Source organism: Ochlerotatus camptorhynchus, unplaced genomic scaffold, assembly GCF_037179485.1.
Source record: "Ochlerotatus camptorhynchus isolate MF236.1 unplaced genomic scaffold, CSIRO-AGI_Acam_v1.1 ptg000267l, whole genome shotgun sequence".
In the NCBI taxonomy this organism is placed as follows: Eukaryota; Metazoa; Arthropoda; class Insecta; order Diptera; family Culicidae; genus Ochlerotatus; species Ochlerotatus camptorhynchus.
Window position 1 is genome coordinate 1,462,232 of NW_027040757.1, and position 13,008 is coordinate 1,475,239.

At 44.0% G+C, this 13,008-nt stretch overlaps 1 protein-coding gene across 2 annotated transcripts in view; it reads right to left on the bottom strand.

Moving 5' to 3' along the window:
• Positions 1-631: 631 nt before the first annotated feature.
• The window catches only part of LOC135705433 (DNA-binding protein RFX7), a 36,641-nt gene continuing 24,264 nt past the window's right edge, over positions 632-13,008 (bottom strand). Inside the window, exons 6-7 of one of the 2 annotated variants that reach the window (XM_065227175.1) lie at positions 6,744-7,862; positions 5,616-5,727 (exon numbers count right to left, since the gene is read on the bottom strand). In XM_065227175.1, coding sequence (XP_065083247.1) covers positions 5,710-5,727; positions 6,744-7,862 — 1,137 coding nt within the window. In that variant the 3' untranslated portion in view covers positions 5,616-5,709. Of the gene's footprint in view, positions 7,863-13,008 lie in introns of both variants that reach the window. The other variant, XM_065227174.1, reaches the window with a different exon arrangement.

Genomic DNA, 13,008 nt, shown 5'->3' on the forward strand with positions numbered 1-13,008 from the left:
ACGACATCTTATCCATTTGACAGGTCTTCTGCTCGATTGGAATGACTTTTCGTATGACTTTGACAGATAGTCGATTGTTCCAATTTTGACATGTCGTCTCTTTATAAATTCAGGCTCTTTAGTGTTGAGTACTTGGCACTGATGAAGTCTGCAAGTAATAGACTAAATAAGCGTATATGTCAAAAGATAAGCAATAGTAATGGAATTTAAAGGAAATAAACCAACACACTCAAAGCTTTTCTTGTAACCGCGGGATTGGTAGTGCTGATGCGATATAATAGTAGTGACTTTAGTGACTAAAACTACAGAAATAGTGATCAAATGGTGACCTTTAAATAATAAATAAGTAACCAATAGTGACATTTATATGATGACTCCGAAATTCAAATAAGGTTTAATATTGGAATAAACTGTTTTTGTCATGAAACTTAAAACTACATTTCATCAATTCCTCCAATTATATCTAAACTCTCAACGGAATCTCCTATGAAGAGCACTTGAAGTGATTTGTATAATTTCCTTTTGATTGCGTTATACATGATGGCCAGCAAATGTTTTTATGTTACTGGTTGAGCGTTACATATATTTCTGCTTAGAATAATCTTGGACTTTTCCCCTGAGTTCTATGGGAAATTCAATCCGTATCCTCCTCAGAATTTCCATGGTATTTCCTCAGAATTTTCAAAACAAAAATCCATCCCAGAATACCCTTGAAGCTCTTCGAAGAATTCCTTTGAGATTGAACCCTCAAAAGCCGATTCCATTGGAATTCTTCTCGAAATTTCTTTCGAAATCTTTAGAGTTCTCTTGAAAGTTTCCTCAGAAATCATTCCAGAATTCTTTAATAACCATCCGCACGGATCAACTTTGGAGTTCGCGGGATTTACATGGAATTCTCATCGGAGCGCTCTTAAAAAATGTCAGAACTAGTTTGAATTCTTATTAGAATTGACCCTAGAATCCTCATCCAATCATCATAGAATTCTCTCAATTATATTGGAATTATTTTCAGAATTGTTTCGGAGCTGAATTTTGCACCTTTAATAATTTAAACAATAATCAAAAGCAACGCTCGTATGTGCCAGTTTCAGGGCTTGGTTTTTCACATCCGTTTACCTTAAACCAGGTTTAACTGTATGGGTAAACCTGGTTAAAGATTTGAGCGGACGTGAAGAAATCGACCCTCAGAGCACTCAATTTAACATGAGACTTTCGTAGTCTGTATTTTGCTATTCTTCTCTGAAACGTCTTGATGTCATTGCAAGACTTAATTTAAAATTGTCTTAAAGTGTCCTTTGATTTTTTTAAGTTCTTGATAATTTTTCAAAGACTTCTGAAAATCTAGAACAGACAAATACCCTTGAAAAGATTCCTAGGTTTAGAATTTTTTTTTTGGAGATGGGAGGTATATTTCCCCGATTTTTTATCGAAATTGAAGGCATTTCCCAGTATTTATCCTGGTGTTTCAAAGGTTCTTGAATTTTTGCAGTTCACTGGTCATCCTGGTTAAAATTGTTAATTTTTCAACAGATATGCATGTTTTGTCATAACTACTGTAGACTTCCTGAGTGCCAAGCAGGGCTGGAAAGCACCTCAGAGCGTTAGCAAAGCAAATTCGTGTATGGATCTCACAGCACTCGACAAAGAGTGTGTGGTTCTCCCATCTACTTCGCACACTCTTTTCCAACTAATCTGTGAGAAAGCGATCCACACAATGAGCGGTACACTCCGTGCGGCGCAGGGAGCGAATATAATACAACAAGCGCTAATGTCTTCTTTGAATTCTTTGCAGACTTTGCTTACCACGACTGCATACATAGGAGATGAAGAACGGCATAACGAAGAAGAATTTTGTATGTTTGCTGGGTTTCCCATTTGCAACCATACACTGAGTGGCGCTCTTTGCTCCGGAGCCGCGATGGCTACACATTGAGCTTTTGTTATTTCTGGGTATGTGTGTGTCTGTCTTCTCTTCTCTGCTGCTTTACACTTGCGCAGGGTGGAAGACAAGCAAACTTTGTGTTTGCTTGATTCTCACTCTGTTTATTTCAGAAAATCAGTACATTGCGCACATTGAGTTATCAGATGACAGTCCTGGTGCCAAGTGCTCAATATAAAAATGGTGTTGATATTTTTCCATTTCACTCTATTTTAGTTGGGAAAAAGTGACTTTAGAGACTATTTTTAGGGAAATAGCGAAGACAACAAATCAAGAAGATTGGCAACTCTTCCATTTTCGCATACGAACGCTATGAGATAGGTACAATCGCGTCAGCTGCCGCTCAATGGTAAATGCTTCGGACGAATTTGATAGCAAAGATTACATCCTCAGACGAAGGGTTTGTGTATTTGCTCATTTTTCTATGCGTCGCTTCCACCTTCACTCAAGCGCAGCGCGACTGTATCTGTCGCTTGGATTCTGGCAAAGTTGCCAGTCTTCTTGATTTGTTGTCTTCGGAAATAGTGACTTAAGTGACTTTTTTACTGACTGACTTCAAAATAGTGACAGTCACTAAAAAGTGACCTGCTACCAGCCCTGTAACCGGTAATGAACGATCGTCGGTCGTAGTTTGTTGTGATGTAAGGGGCACGGTGGCCTTAGAGCGACCGTTTTTGCTTACTCAAAACATCGTGGGATAGAACCCAAACATTCCAATGTGAATCCAGATCTAATTCTCCCTTCCCACTAACAAAAACGTCATGTTCGTGTCAACCGTGGAGATGCAGAGGTATACTCGGTCTCTAGTAACAACGGGTGTCGAAATAACAATCCTTTTCTTCCGTAAGGACGTGGCCGGCGCCGTTATTGACCTCAAAAATAAGGATTCACCGGATTTAACACACTGAGAATGGATTGCTAATCCAAAGCTCGATTCATATGGTTCGCTTAATCTGGTCAATCACAGAGTAGCAACTACTGAAATGTATGGACGTCAATGCTCAGACTTAGACACATTTCTAGATAGAGCTGAAATGAGGGCCTAACAGCTTTTGTAAACAATGACTTCTATCGATGGTTTCTAAAAATTCATGGCTCGCATACGCAAACCAATATCCTCATCGGGTAGGGAAAGACTTCCCCTATCCGATGGTTATGTTGGTCTGCGTAGGCGTGCCTTGAGTTCCTAGAAACCATCGATAGAAGTAATTGTTTACAAAAGCTGTTACGCCCTAATACCAGCTCTATCTAGATTTTCAGATGTCTGGACTGGAAAACAAATTAAGATCCTGGGGCTTGAGCAAACATTTCGATTCTGGGACCTAGAACAAACCTGAGATCTCGGACAGGTCCTGGATTTCGAGAACTGTTCACGATCCCATGATTGTACGCCATTTCGTAGAAACCCTTTTCGCGGAATCCCATTATGCAGAATCCTATTTGGCGGAATGAAATATTTCACGGAATGCTCTATTTCGCGGAAGTCCATTTTGCGGAATTCCGTGAAATGAATTTCATTTTGATAATTGATTTACTTTTTATACACGTTTTGCGTTGATGATGACGAGTACAGGAAACTCTAAAGAACTATCTTAACTCATATTTATAAGAAGGAAAATCCTCCTTGTATTATTAAACTCAGATTTCGCGTTGATCATTCGAATCCAAAAATTTAAAAGTTTCGCAAAGTTCTGAATATACCGAATATACAAAAAAGTTCTTTAGAGCTCTCATATTTAAAAACAGGAAAATTGTCCTAGATTTATAAAACTCAGATTTCGCATTAATCAGTTTTTCCCAAAACTCAGAATTACAGAAAAAAATAGAAAGAACTGCTCATGTTTAAAAGAAGGAAAATTGTCCTATATCGTCATTATGATCAAATCCGTGAAACGGTTCTTTCCGCGGAAATAACCGGGGAAGTGTCATCCGGGCCTACGGAATTCGGGATAAGCGTGGAGCGTTTTTTAAGTGATTTTTGTGAAAAATTTATCCCAAGCAATTACGCAAAACGCAGATGAATGGCGTATCTTTGCGGCGAAAAATCGAAATTTTGTGTCAAGGCTCTTTGAATTCATCAACGAAATTGCAACTAATTGAAGGGTGTGCTCAACTGCTTTTATTTAGAGTAATAGCCGATACATATCAAACTAGACTAGATGCACGCTTTAATCAACTAAATTGACGTAGTTAAATGAAATAAATGCACAAATATCCCAATGACGCAAGTTTTCCTACTACGTAAAGTAATAATATGCTTGCAGTAGGAAATGTCGTTCTGAACCCTTTTACCAACATTCCTCAGTAGTCATAAAATTACTTTTTATGTCCATTAATCAAGGTCTGACAGTTTAATTGATTAAGCCAAAAGGGCTCTTCATTTTTGGATTTGAATTGAATTTTAATAATTTAAATATTTCGTTTGACAACTAGTTTAAGTTAATCCCCCTGCGGGTTTGAATTGAAAAAAAATATTAGAACCTACCTAACAACTTACATTCCTCAAAGCAAAAAAACCCTCTACTATTATTTCTCTAATCCTAACACAAATTTCAAAAGAATAAACAATCTTCTATCCGTCAGCTAAAATTAGTTCTGCGAATCCCATTCAGTTAATCAATGTGACACACTATCCCCACCCACTCGTCGGGCCACCTTTGCGTCCATCGCACGAGATTTTATTCCGAAGCAAAACAAACACCGCTTCCGTTCACTGGTTTGCATTCGATAGCCATTCAACAGACGATGTAGATTTCTCGCGTCCCACGGGATGGCAAATAAGGCAAATAGAGCAACCGGCTGACGTCGATCGTAATCTTCATTGCGAGAGGCAACGATTTTTCAAGGTCAATGTCAACGACGACATCGTAGACTATATGCACTATTACTACTGCGACGACGACGACAACGACTACTACTGTTGTACGTCTTAGGTACTTCCAACGACCGGTACCTACATAGCAATCCCCGCACCACTGGCAGAGTCCTGCGGAAATACTCTAAACCTAAACCTAAACATTCAAGTCTGTTTGAAAATCGGTGCGACTGATTCCAAAATTTTTCCTTAAAGCAATATTGTTAAGAAATGCTTTTAAATAAATCACCCTGAGAGGCACCGCTAGATGGGAAACATGCAGACGGCACCACACACTGCAATCAAAACTGCAGCAGCACCCCAACTACTAACCGGTGAGGTGCGGGGGGATGCAACGAAGCGGGAGAGGAACGGTTGTATATAGAGAGTAACGGCACGTGGGGAATAAATTACTAATAAAGTAAGTGTTGTCTGTTTGTTATTGTTACATTGTGGCTACAATGTTGTTCTGCACTGACTGAATATAGCATATGGCCATATCGATACTCCTTTGTACACGCTGAGCGAGCGAGCGAGCGAGCGAGCGAGCGAATGAATGAATGGGTGAAAATGAGAGTGTGAGTGACTGGTCGATCGCCGGTCGATTGGTTGGCCTTTCTACAGATAGCGCAGTGTGTCGGTTCCGATGAGGGCATCGGTAAGGCTTTCGATTCCATCGGCCAAGATGGAGGACATTTCTGTTTCCGAGCCGGACGACGTTGGGACGGCGGATGCTGCAGTTCCGTTGGCAGTTCCCGCAGGGCCACCAGAAGCCACGCTGACATTGCCGCCACCACCACCACTACCACCACCACTACCAATAGCACCGGGGGCGTTGACGGTGGCGCCGGATTGATTGGAATAGAAGGGAGCCATTTTGTTGGTGCGATCGACCGAATTTCCATTGATCAGGTAGTCACGGGACGTTTCGGGGCTGTATTGGAAAAGTGATTCACGGTTATTGTTCAGTGAGATTGGAGTAGATGGAACCGATTTGGGGAGTTCGAACAAGGACTTGGAACTGGCACCGTTGGATGAACCGAACGATGGTCTGATATTTTGATGGTTATGATTGAAGGACATTTGATGTGGGAGTGGAGTTGATGGAACGGAACGTGAAAGGCTGTTGTAGGGAACAGAAGCTTTGGAGAACATATCTTCTTGGTCTAGCATGTCGGACATCATGGGTTCAGATTGCTCCAGTTTGATCGACTGCTGAATGTTGACCGAAGATGAAGGTTCGTTAAGCATATCAAGAATGTTGTTCGGGTCAGAAAAATCGTCACACTCTGAAGGTACTGGAGTTTGCGATACGGAAGTATAATTGGAATGATTGTACGCATCATAGTTAGCAATTAATGGTACGCTGCTAGACCGGGACTCTAGCGAACCGGGCATGTTTTGGTGCGGATGCATTTGGGAGGCAGGTCCGCAGATTGGTTGGAAGGAGGGGATCGAATTTGGACAGTTTAGTGCATTTGGATTCATCCCAAAGCGATAATTTTGCGCCAGCGATGGACTTGGAGGAGCGGAGGCAGATATTTCGTTCTTCACAAAGCTCGGACGCTGATGATACCCGGAAAGTGGCAACGACGGTTGATTTTGCTGCTGTAGGATATTTAAGGTTAGTCCATTGTTGGGAGCTTTGCTTTTGCGATGTATTGGTGTATTCCTAGGACTTACAAAAGGACTAGCATTGGGTGTGCTATTCTGATGGGACGACTTTGTCAACGGAACTCGTGGTGACTGGGGACCTGCCGAGATGGGAACAAAGTCATAGTTTTTACGACGTCCGTTGGGGCTTTGCAGAGGAGCTCCATTGTTTACAATCATATTTGCCGACCCATTCCCTACATTATTCAGACATCCTTCGAGTACCAATTTCATATTAGCATTCAAATTCTTCTTAGAATCAGTACTATTACACGTATTACTATCTAAACTACTTACAGTGCTGCCGTGATGGCGCTGGGAAAGCATTGCCAGCGAAGCAGAAGCCGATCCTGGTTGAAGATTCATCTGTTGTCCGACACCACTGCCATCGAATCCATCCAGCTGTCCACATACCTGGGGTTTATCCATCCCGCTCTGGTTCATATTCTGCTCCAGCATACTGCGCAGCTGTGATAGCTTGAAGTTGGTTTCATTATCTTCCAACATTCCGTAACCACCAGCTACGAGTGATGTTCCGGCACTCATACCAGGTCCCATTCCTCCTCCCGAAGAGCTTCCCCCACCTTCATCTGCACGATTTTCCTCCGGAAAATACTGCAGCAGCTCCTGGTCCTGATCCTGCGAGTTCTCTTCCTCGCAGTTCAGATAATCATCCAACGCGTTCTTATCCATGTTACAAATGCTAATGACCCGTTCCCTGGGAATGATGAAATCCTCCTTGCTGCTGCTAGTGACCAACTCTTGCGACTCAATCAGTATCAGATTGCCCATCTCATCGTAGCGCGGTGCGCTATTGTTCTGTGCCTCGATAGACCGTTGCTGATGCTGTTGGAGGAGTCGCAGTCGCTTCTGGCGGGCTAAATGCGCTATCGAGGCAGCTCGTTTCGCTGCGGCACTGGTTGTCCGCAGCGGGTTGGGAATCATCTGCTGCGATACTGCCGATTGACTTTGGGCGGCAGCCTTCAATTGCTGAGCATGGCGCACCTTTTTGCAGAGGATGTATTCCTCGGCTGGACTTCGCATCTGCCGACTAGCCGCAGCCACGGCCGCTGCTACGAGGGCATCGTTACTAGTATCACAGTTGAGATTTGTACTTGGGTGCTGCTTCATGGTCGAGGACGTGGACGTGGTGCTAGAATTGTTGTCATCCTCGTCCGCATAGTCCGGCCGTTCGTGTTTGATTACCTGCTGGAGGACGGCAGCCGTGGCAGCACCGAGGGCGGCAGCTGTATCGTCGGTTGCCTTTGTACTGAGGGTTTGCTGTGCGTTGGCTTCTCGGGAGGCAAAGGACGCAGAAGCTGGCACCACGGACGAGTTCGTATCGGCAACTTCGGAATCCATACTCGTCGAGAGGGTTTTCCTGCGCTTCCGTCGGCGTTTCTTGAGTGCGGCCGCCTGTGGATAGAGGGTATAGAGAAACGTGAATTAAATGGTGTGTGTGGTTGAATATGTGAGCTGTATTTGCCAGTCTTCTTGATTGGTTATGCTTTAGTGTCAAATACATTCCTGTTAATTATTATTTTAGTCAGGATTTTAAGACAATACACCGATCAAATTCTTTAAGATCTCTCTACTTGAATCTTCAATATCTCAACAACGACTTCGTCAAAAATTCAATATTTTTAGAAAATCAGCCTTAAACAAGGCTGGGAGTAAGTATTTAATATAAAAGTGGTGACTTTAGTGACTTCATAATTTCAAAAAACATCATTTATAGCAAAGTGAACCGAACCAACCTTTCTCGCAGGTATGTCACCCTTAATGGTTTCATTGATTGTTATCAGAAACAAGATGCTGATGCAACGATTGTGACTGCTTCCAAATGCCTGGGACGACAAAGTATCGGACTACATTGCAACACCTTCATAGGAATGTTCATAGGCTCTGCTACTGAACGCCTTCATCCAGCTTCTGTCGTCATAGAGGCGTGGATCCTTCTGGGAGGATTCGAGTTCAACTCCTCGCTCCTGATTCCCGAGCCGCCCAATGAAGAAGATAACGCTACAGCACTTAAAACTGCGCTAGTGGCAGCGAAACTCCATTATCGGATCGTCTAGGCCCTCTAGATTCCCATCACCAGTTCACATTTTTTTTTTGTTTGACTTGTGGTGTGCACTGCCAACACTGGACAACAGCGCGCACCTGGATACACCCCTGCATCAAAAGCGACCATGTTGATTTTAGTTAGTAAGTTTGGGACAAGGGAGAAATAAACACGTTGTAAAGTCACAAACGTTTTCGATTTATTCTATCGCGGAATTCTCCTTCCGGTCCCCACATTGGTGACCCCGACGTGATATCGCGACGCGGAAAACAACGAAAGCAGATCGCTATCGTCGCAGATTCGAAAATGACGGAGGAAAACGCTGCTGTTACCGCTGGAGTTGCAGTCAAACTTCCAGATTTCTGGAAGAATGATCCCGTGATGTGGTTCGCGCAGGCTGAAGCACAGTTTGCTCTGGCTAACGTGGTACGGGATCACACCAAGTTATATCATATCGTCGCGAAAATTGACCAGTCTGTCATATGCCATGTAGCGGACTTGGTCAGGACCCCGCCGGAGGAAAACAAATACGAAACCATCAGGCAGCGTTTGATTTCTCGATTCCAAGTGTCAGCGCAAGGAAGATTGGAGCGACTTTTGGGCGCTTGCGACCTCGGAGACATGCGTCCTACACATCTTCTGGCGAAAATGCAGGAACTTGCTGCGGACCTGAATGTTACGGATGATTTGCTGAAAATGCTGTTCCTCCAGCGGATACCACCGAGTGCCAAAGCCGTTCTCGCTATCAGTGATGGTACCATCGGGAAACTCGCCGAGATGGCAGACAAAATGCTTGAGTCTCCATCGTCACCGGTCGCCGCAGCCTCCACCAGCTCCTCCGGAACAGAAGCCGTCGCCGAACTTCAAAGCCAAATTGCGGCATTGACAGCAGAAATGCGTAACCTCAAATCGTCGAGAGGTACTTCCAGAAGTCGATCCACATCGAGATCAAGCCGAGTGACAGACGACAAAATATGCTGGTTCCACCGAAAGTTTAGGGGGCGTGCTGTGAAATGCCGTGAGCCCCGTAAGTACAATCCAAAAAACTAGAATCTCGTTCGCTCGAAACGGCGGGAGTGAACGCAGCCCCGTAAGGCCACCGTATTCTGTTTTACGATCGTTCATCCAACATTAGAATTCTTATCGATACCGGTTCGGATGTATCGATAATTCCAGCAACGAACAAGGACAGGAGCAAAGGTGCAGCACTGTTCGTTTTACACGCAGGGAATGGATCAAGAATTAAAGTGTACGATAAGCGATACGTCACAACAGATTCAGGACTACGTCGGCGCTTCACTTGGCCTTTCCTCGTGGCAGATGTGGGAGTCGCTATTATCGGTGCTGACTTTCTCGCAACGTTCGGCATATTGGTAGACCTGAAACACCGGCGCCTTATGGATGGTCTAACTAAGCTTTCGTCGACTGGAGGTTTGACTGATGCATCCGTTCACAGCGTTACAGTAGTTGCTGCAGATCATCCGTTCCGAGAACTTTTGTCAGAATCTAAGGAAGTCGCCATACCGACAGTGATAAAAACAGCAGTGCAACACGACGTTACTCATCACATACAGACGAAAGGGGCACCGGTAGCAAACAAGTGTCGTCGAATGGCTCCGGACAAGGTGAGTGCTGCCAAGAGAGAGTTTCAAGTTATAACCGATCTCGGCATTTGTCGTCCCTCCAGCAGTTGTTGGTCGAGCCCACTTCACTGCGTTCCGAAAAAGACCGGTGAATTGAGGTTTGTGGGAGATTATCATAAAAAAGAGCATATCATCAAATTCCTGTGGAGGAGGACGATATACCCAAGACTGCAGTAATAACCCCGTTCGGCCTCTATGAGTTTACTCGAATGCAGTTTGGGCTATGCAATGCTAGCTAAACATTCCAGAGGTTTTCAGGGTTCACAGGGTTTTCAGCTATATGGATTTTGTGGTGGTTTTTGTGGACGACATTTGTATCGCGTCACACACACCCGAAGAGCATTATAATCATGTTATAAACGTGACCAAAAGCTGTTTCACGCAGAGTAGTGTCAACTTTCTAGGATACGTGGTGAACAAGGATGGAATCCTTCCCTTGCCCGATAGAGTCAAGGCAGTTACAGACTTTCCAATCCCTTCCACCGTGAAAGAATTGAGACGATTCCTTACATTACTGAACTGTTACAAGAGGTTTGTCGCGCACCCGTCTGATCTACAAGCTGATCTTCGAAACCTAACTCCTGGAAATAAAACAGAACGATTGTCGGAAAATAGCTTGGACCGATAATGCCAGAAAAGCGTTCGATCATAGCATAGCATAGCATAGCATAAGCGATTGCACAAATCGTGGGGGGCTATATAATGGTCAACCAATACGTTTTGTAGAAAATATCGTGTGTTGCCGTGAAAAAACACTTGGGACTAGTGGTTTTTCCCACGCATTAAAATCTACAAATCAAGCATCGCATTATACACCTGGCCACATCCTTACAATCGCAAGGGATAGGACGGAAAATTAGTCCAACATCTACTTAAGAAGGTGCAGGGAACCCATACAGGGAACATTTGTGTTTGTAGGAAATTGAATATATTTAGGAATCTCTATTCGGCAATATAAAGAAAAGGTTATGTGAAAATGTTAACAAATTTAAATGAATACAAAAAGAAAGATCTCACCAAAATTATCTGCTATAAGCCTGTCTTTCCATGTTTTCGAAGCTGTTTCATGCATTATCCTTGCCAATACTCTCCAGCAACCGTTTTCTTTTCGCACCGAAGCATAGAGACCATTCATCACTCTTTCGCCTGCGCTACTGTATTGGAAGCAAACCGCAGGATTCACAGCAGAATGCGCAGACCTTTCAGTGTTTGGAGTACATCTGATCACCAACACCATCATAGAACGATTAGAAAACCCAACACCTCCGACGCAGGCATCGATCGCTTCACTATGCCACACATTTCTGGTCAGGGAGCACACGCAACAACAAGTATGCAGATAGCGACATCTCTTCTGATTCTTGCAAACACGATGAATCACGTTTCCTTCTCGATTCGAAAACTTCCCAGAAAGCGAGAAAACCACCACAATACACACGCATAACCGTCGGGGAGGCAGAGTGCCAGCGCTTATAAGCCAAATGCAACCGAAAACAATCAGCGAACGCACGCACAAAACAGAGAGCAAACTTAAAACAGAACCGTATCCGACGGGTTTCGAAACTCGAATCATAATGCCAGAAAAGCGTTCGATCAATGCAAAATCTCTCTAGCGAAAACTGCACGTTTGCATTACCCCGATTCCTCGAAACCGTTGAGTTTACTTATCGATGCATCAAATACTGCAGCAGGCGCTGTGCTACAGCAGTTCAACGGCAGCAACTGGGTTCCACTGGGCTTCTATTCGGAAAAGTTCTCGCCGGCTCAGGTGAAATATTCAACGTTTGGTCGAGAGCTGACAGCGATCGGGATCGGTTCGTATGGAAGAACATGAACAAGGACATTAAGTTACTCGTGCAGAACTGCCTACCATGCCAACGTTCCAAGATTCATCACCACACAGTAGCTCTTCACCAGAGTATTCCTCTGCCAAATAGCCGTTTTCGACATGTTCATGTGGATATTGTGAAACCGTTGCCACCATCAAATGGCAACCGCTATCTACTAACAATCATCGACCGTTTTTTTCGATGGCCTGAAGCCGTACCACTTCAAGACATGACTGCTGAGACTGTCGCTCGGGCTATGTGCGTTATCTGGATTTCTCGTTTCGGCGTACCAGAAACAGTCACCACGGATCAAGGAAGGCAATTCGAATCTGAGCTGTTTCGTGACTTGGCTAAAACGATGGGTTCCAAACACATCCGAACAACGGCATACCACCCACAACCAGATGGTTTGGTGGAGCGATTTCATCGAACCTTGAAATCTGCAATAATGGCTGTCGATTCGAAGCACTGGTGTGATCAATTACCGATGAAAATGCTGGGATTGCGTACGTCTTTCCGATCGGATTTTGATTGTTCAGTTGCGGAGTTGGTGTATGGTCAAACGTTGCGGATTCCCGGGGAGTTTCTAGAACGTTCAAGTCAGGATATCGATAGAACGGATTTCGCCAAGTAATTGCGAGACACGTTTAGCAAGTTGAAACCAGGATCGACGCAGTCAAGAGGCCTCTGGTGCAGCCGTATGAAGGATCATTTGCAGTAGTGAAGCGATATGAATGAGTATAAGTGAGAATCCATCACCAGATCAGAATACCAAAATTACACTATCAGGACATAGAGTCAGGGTCCTGGTGTAATTGGGGTTGGGAATATGTGATGTGCACTGGACAACAGCGCGCACCTGGATACACCCCTGCATCAAAAGCGACCATGTTGATTTTAGTTAGTAAGTTTGGGACAAGGGAGAAATAAACACGTAGTAAACTCACAAACGTTTTTGATTTATTCTATCGCGGAGTTCTCCTTCCGATCCCCACAGACTCAACCATGTATTCTGCAGGCAATCG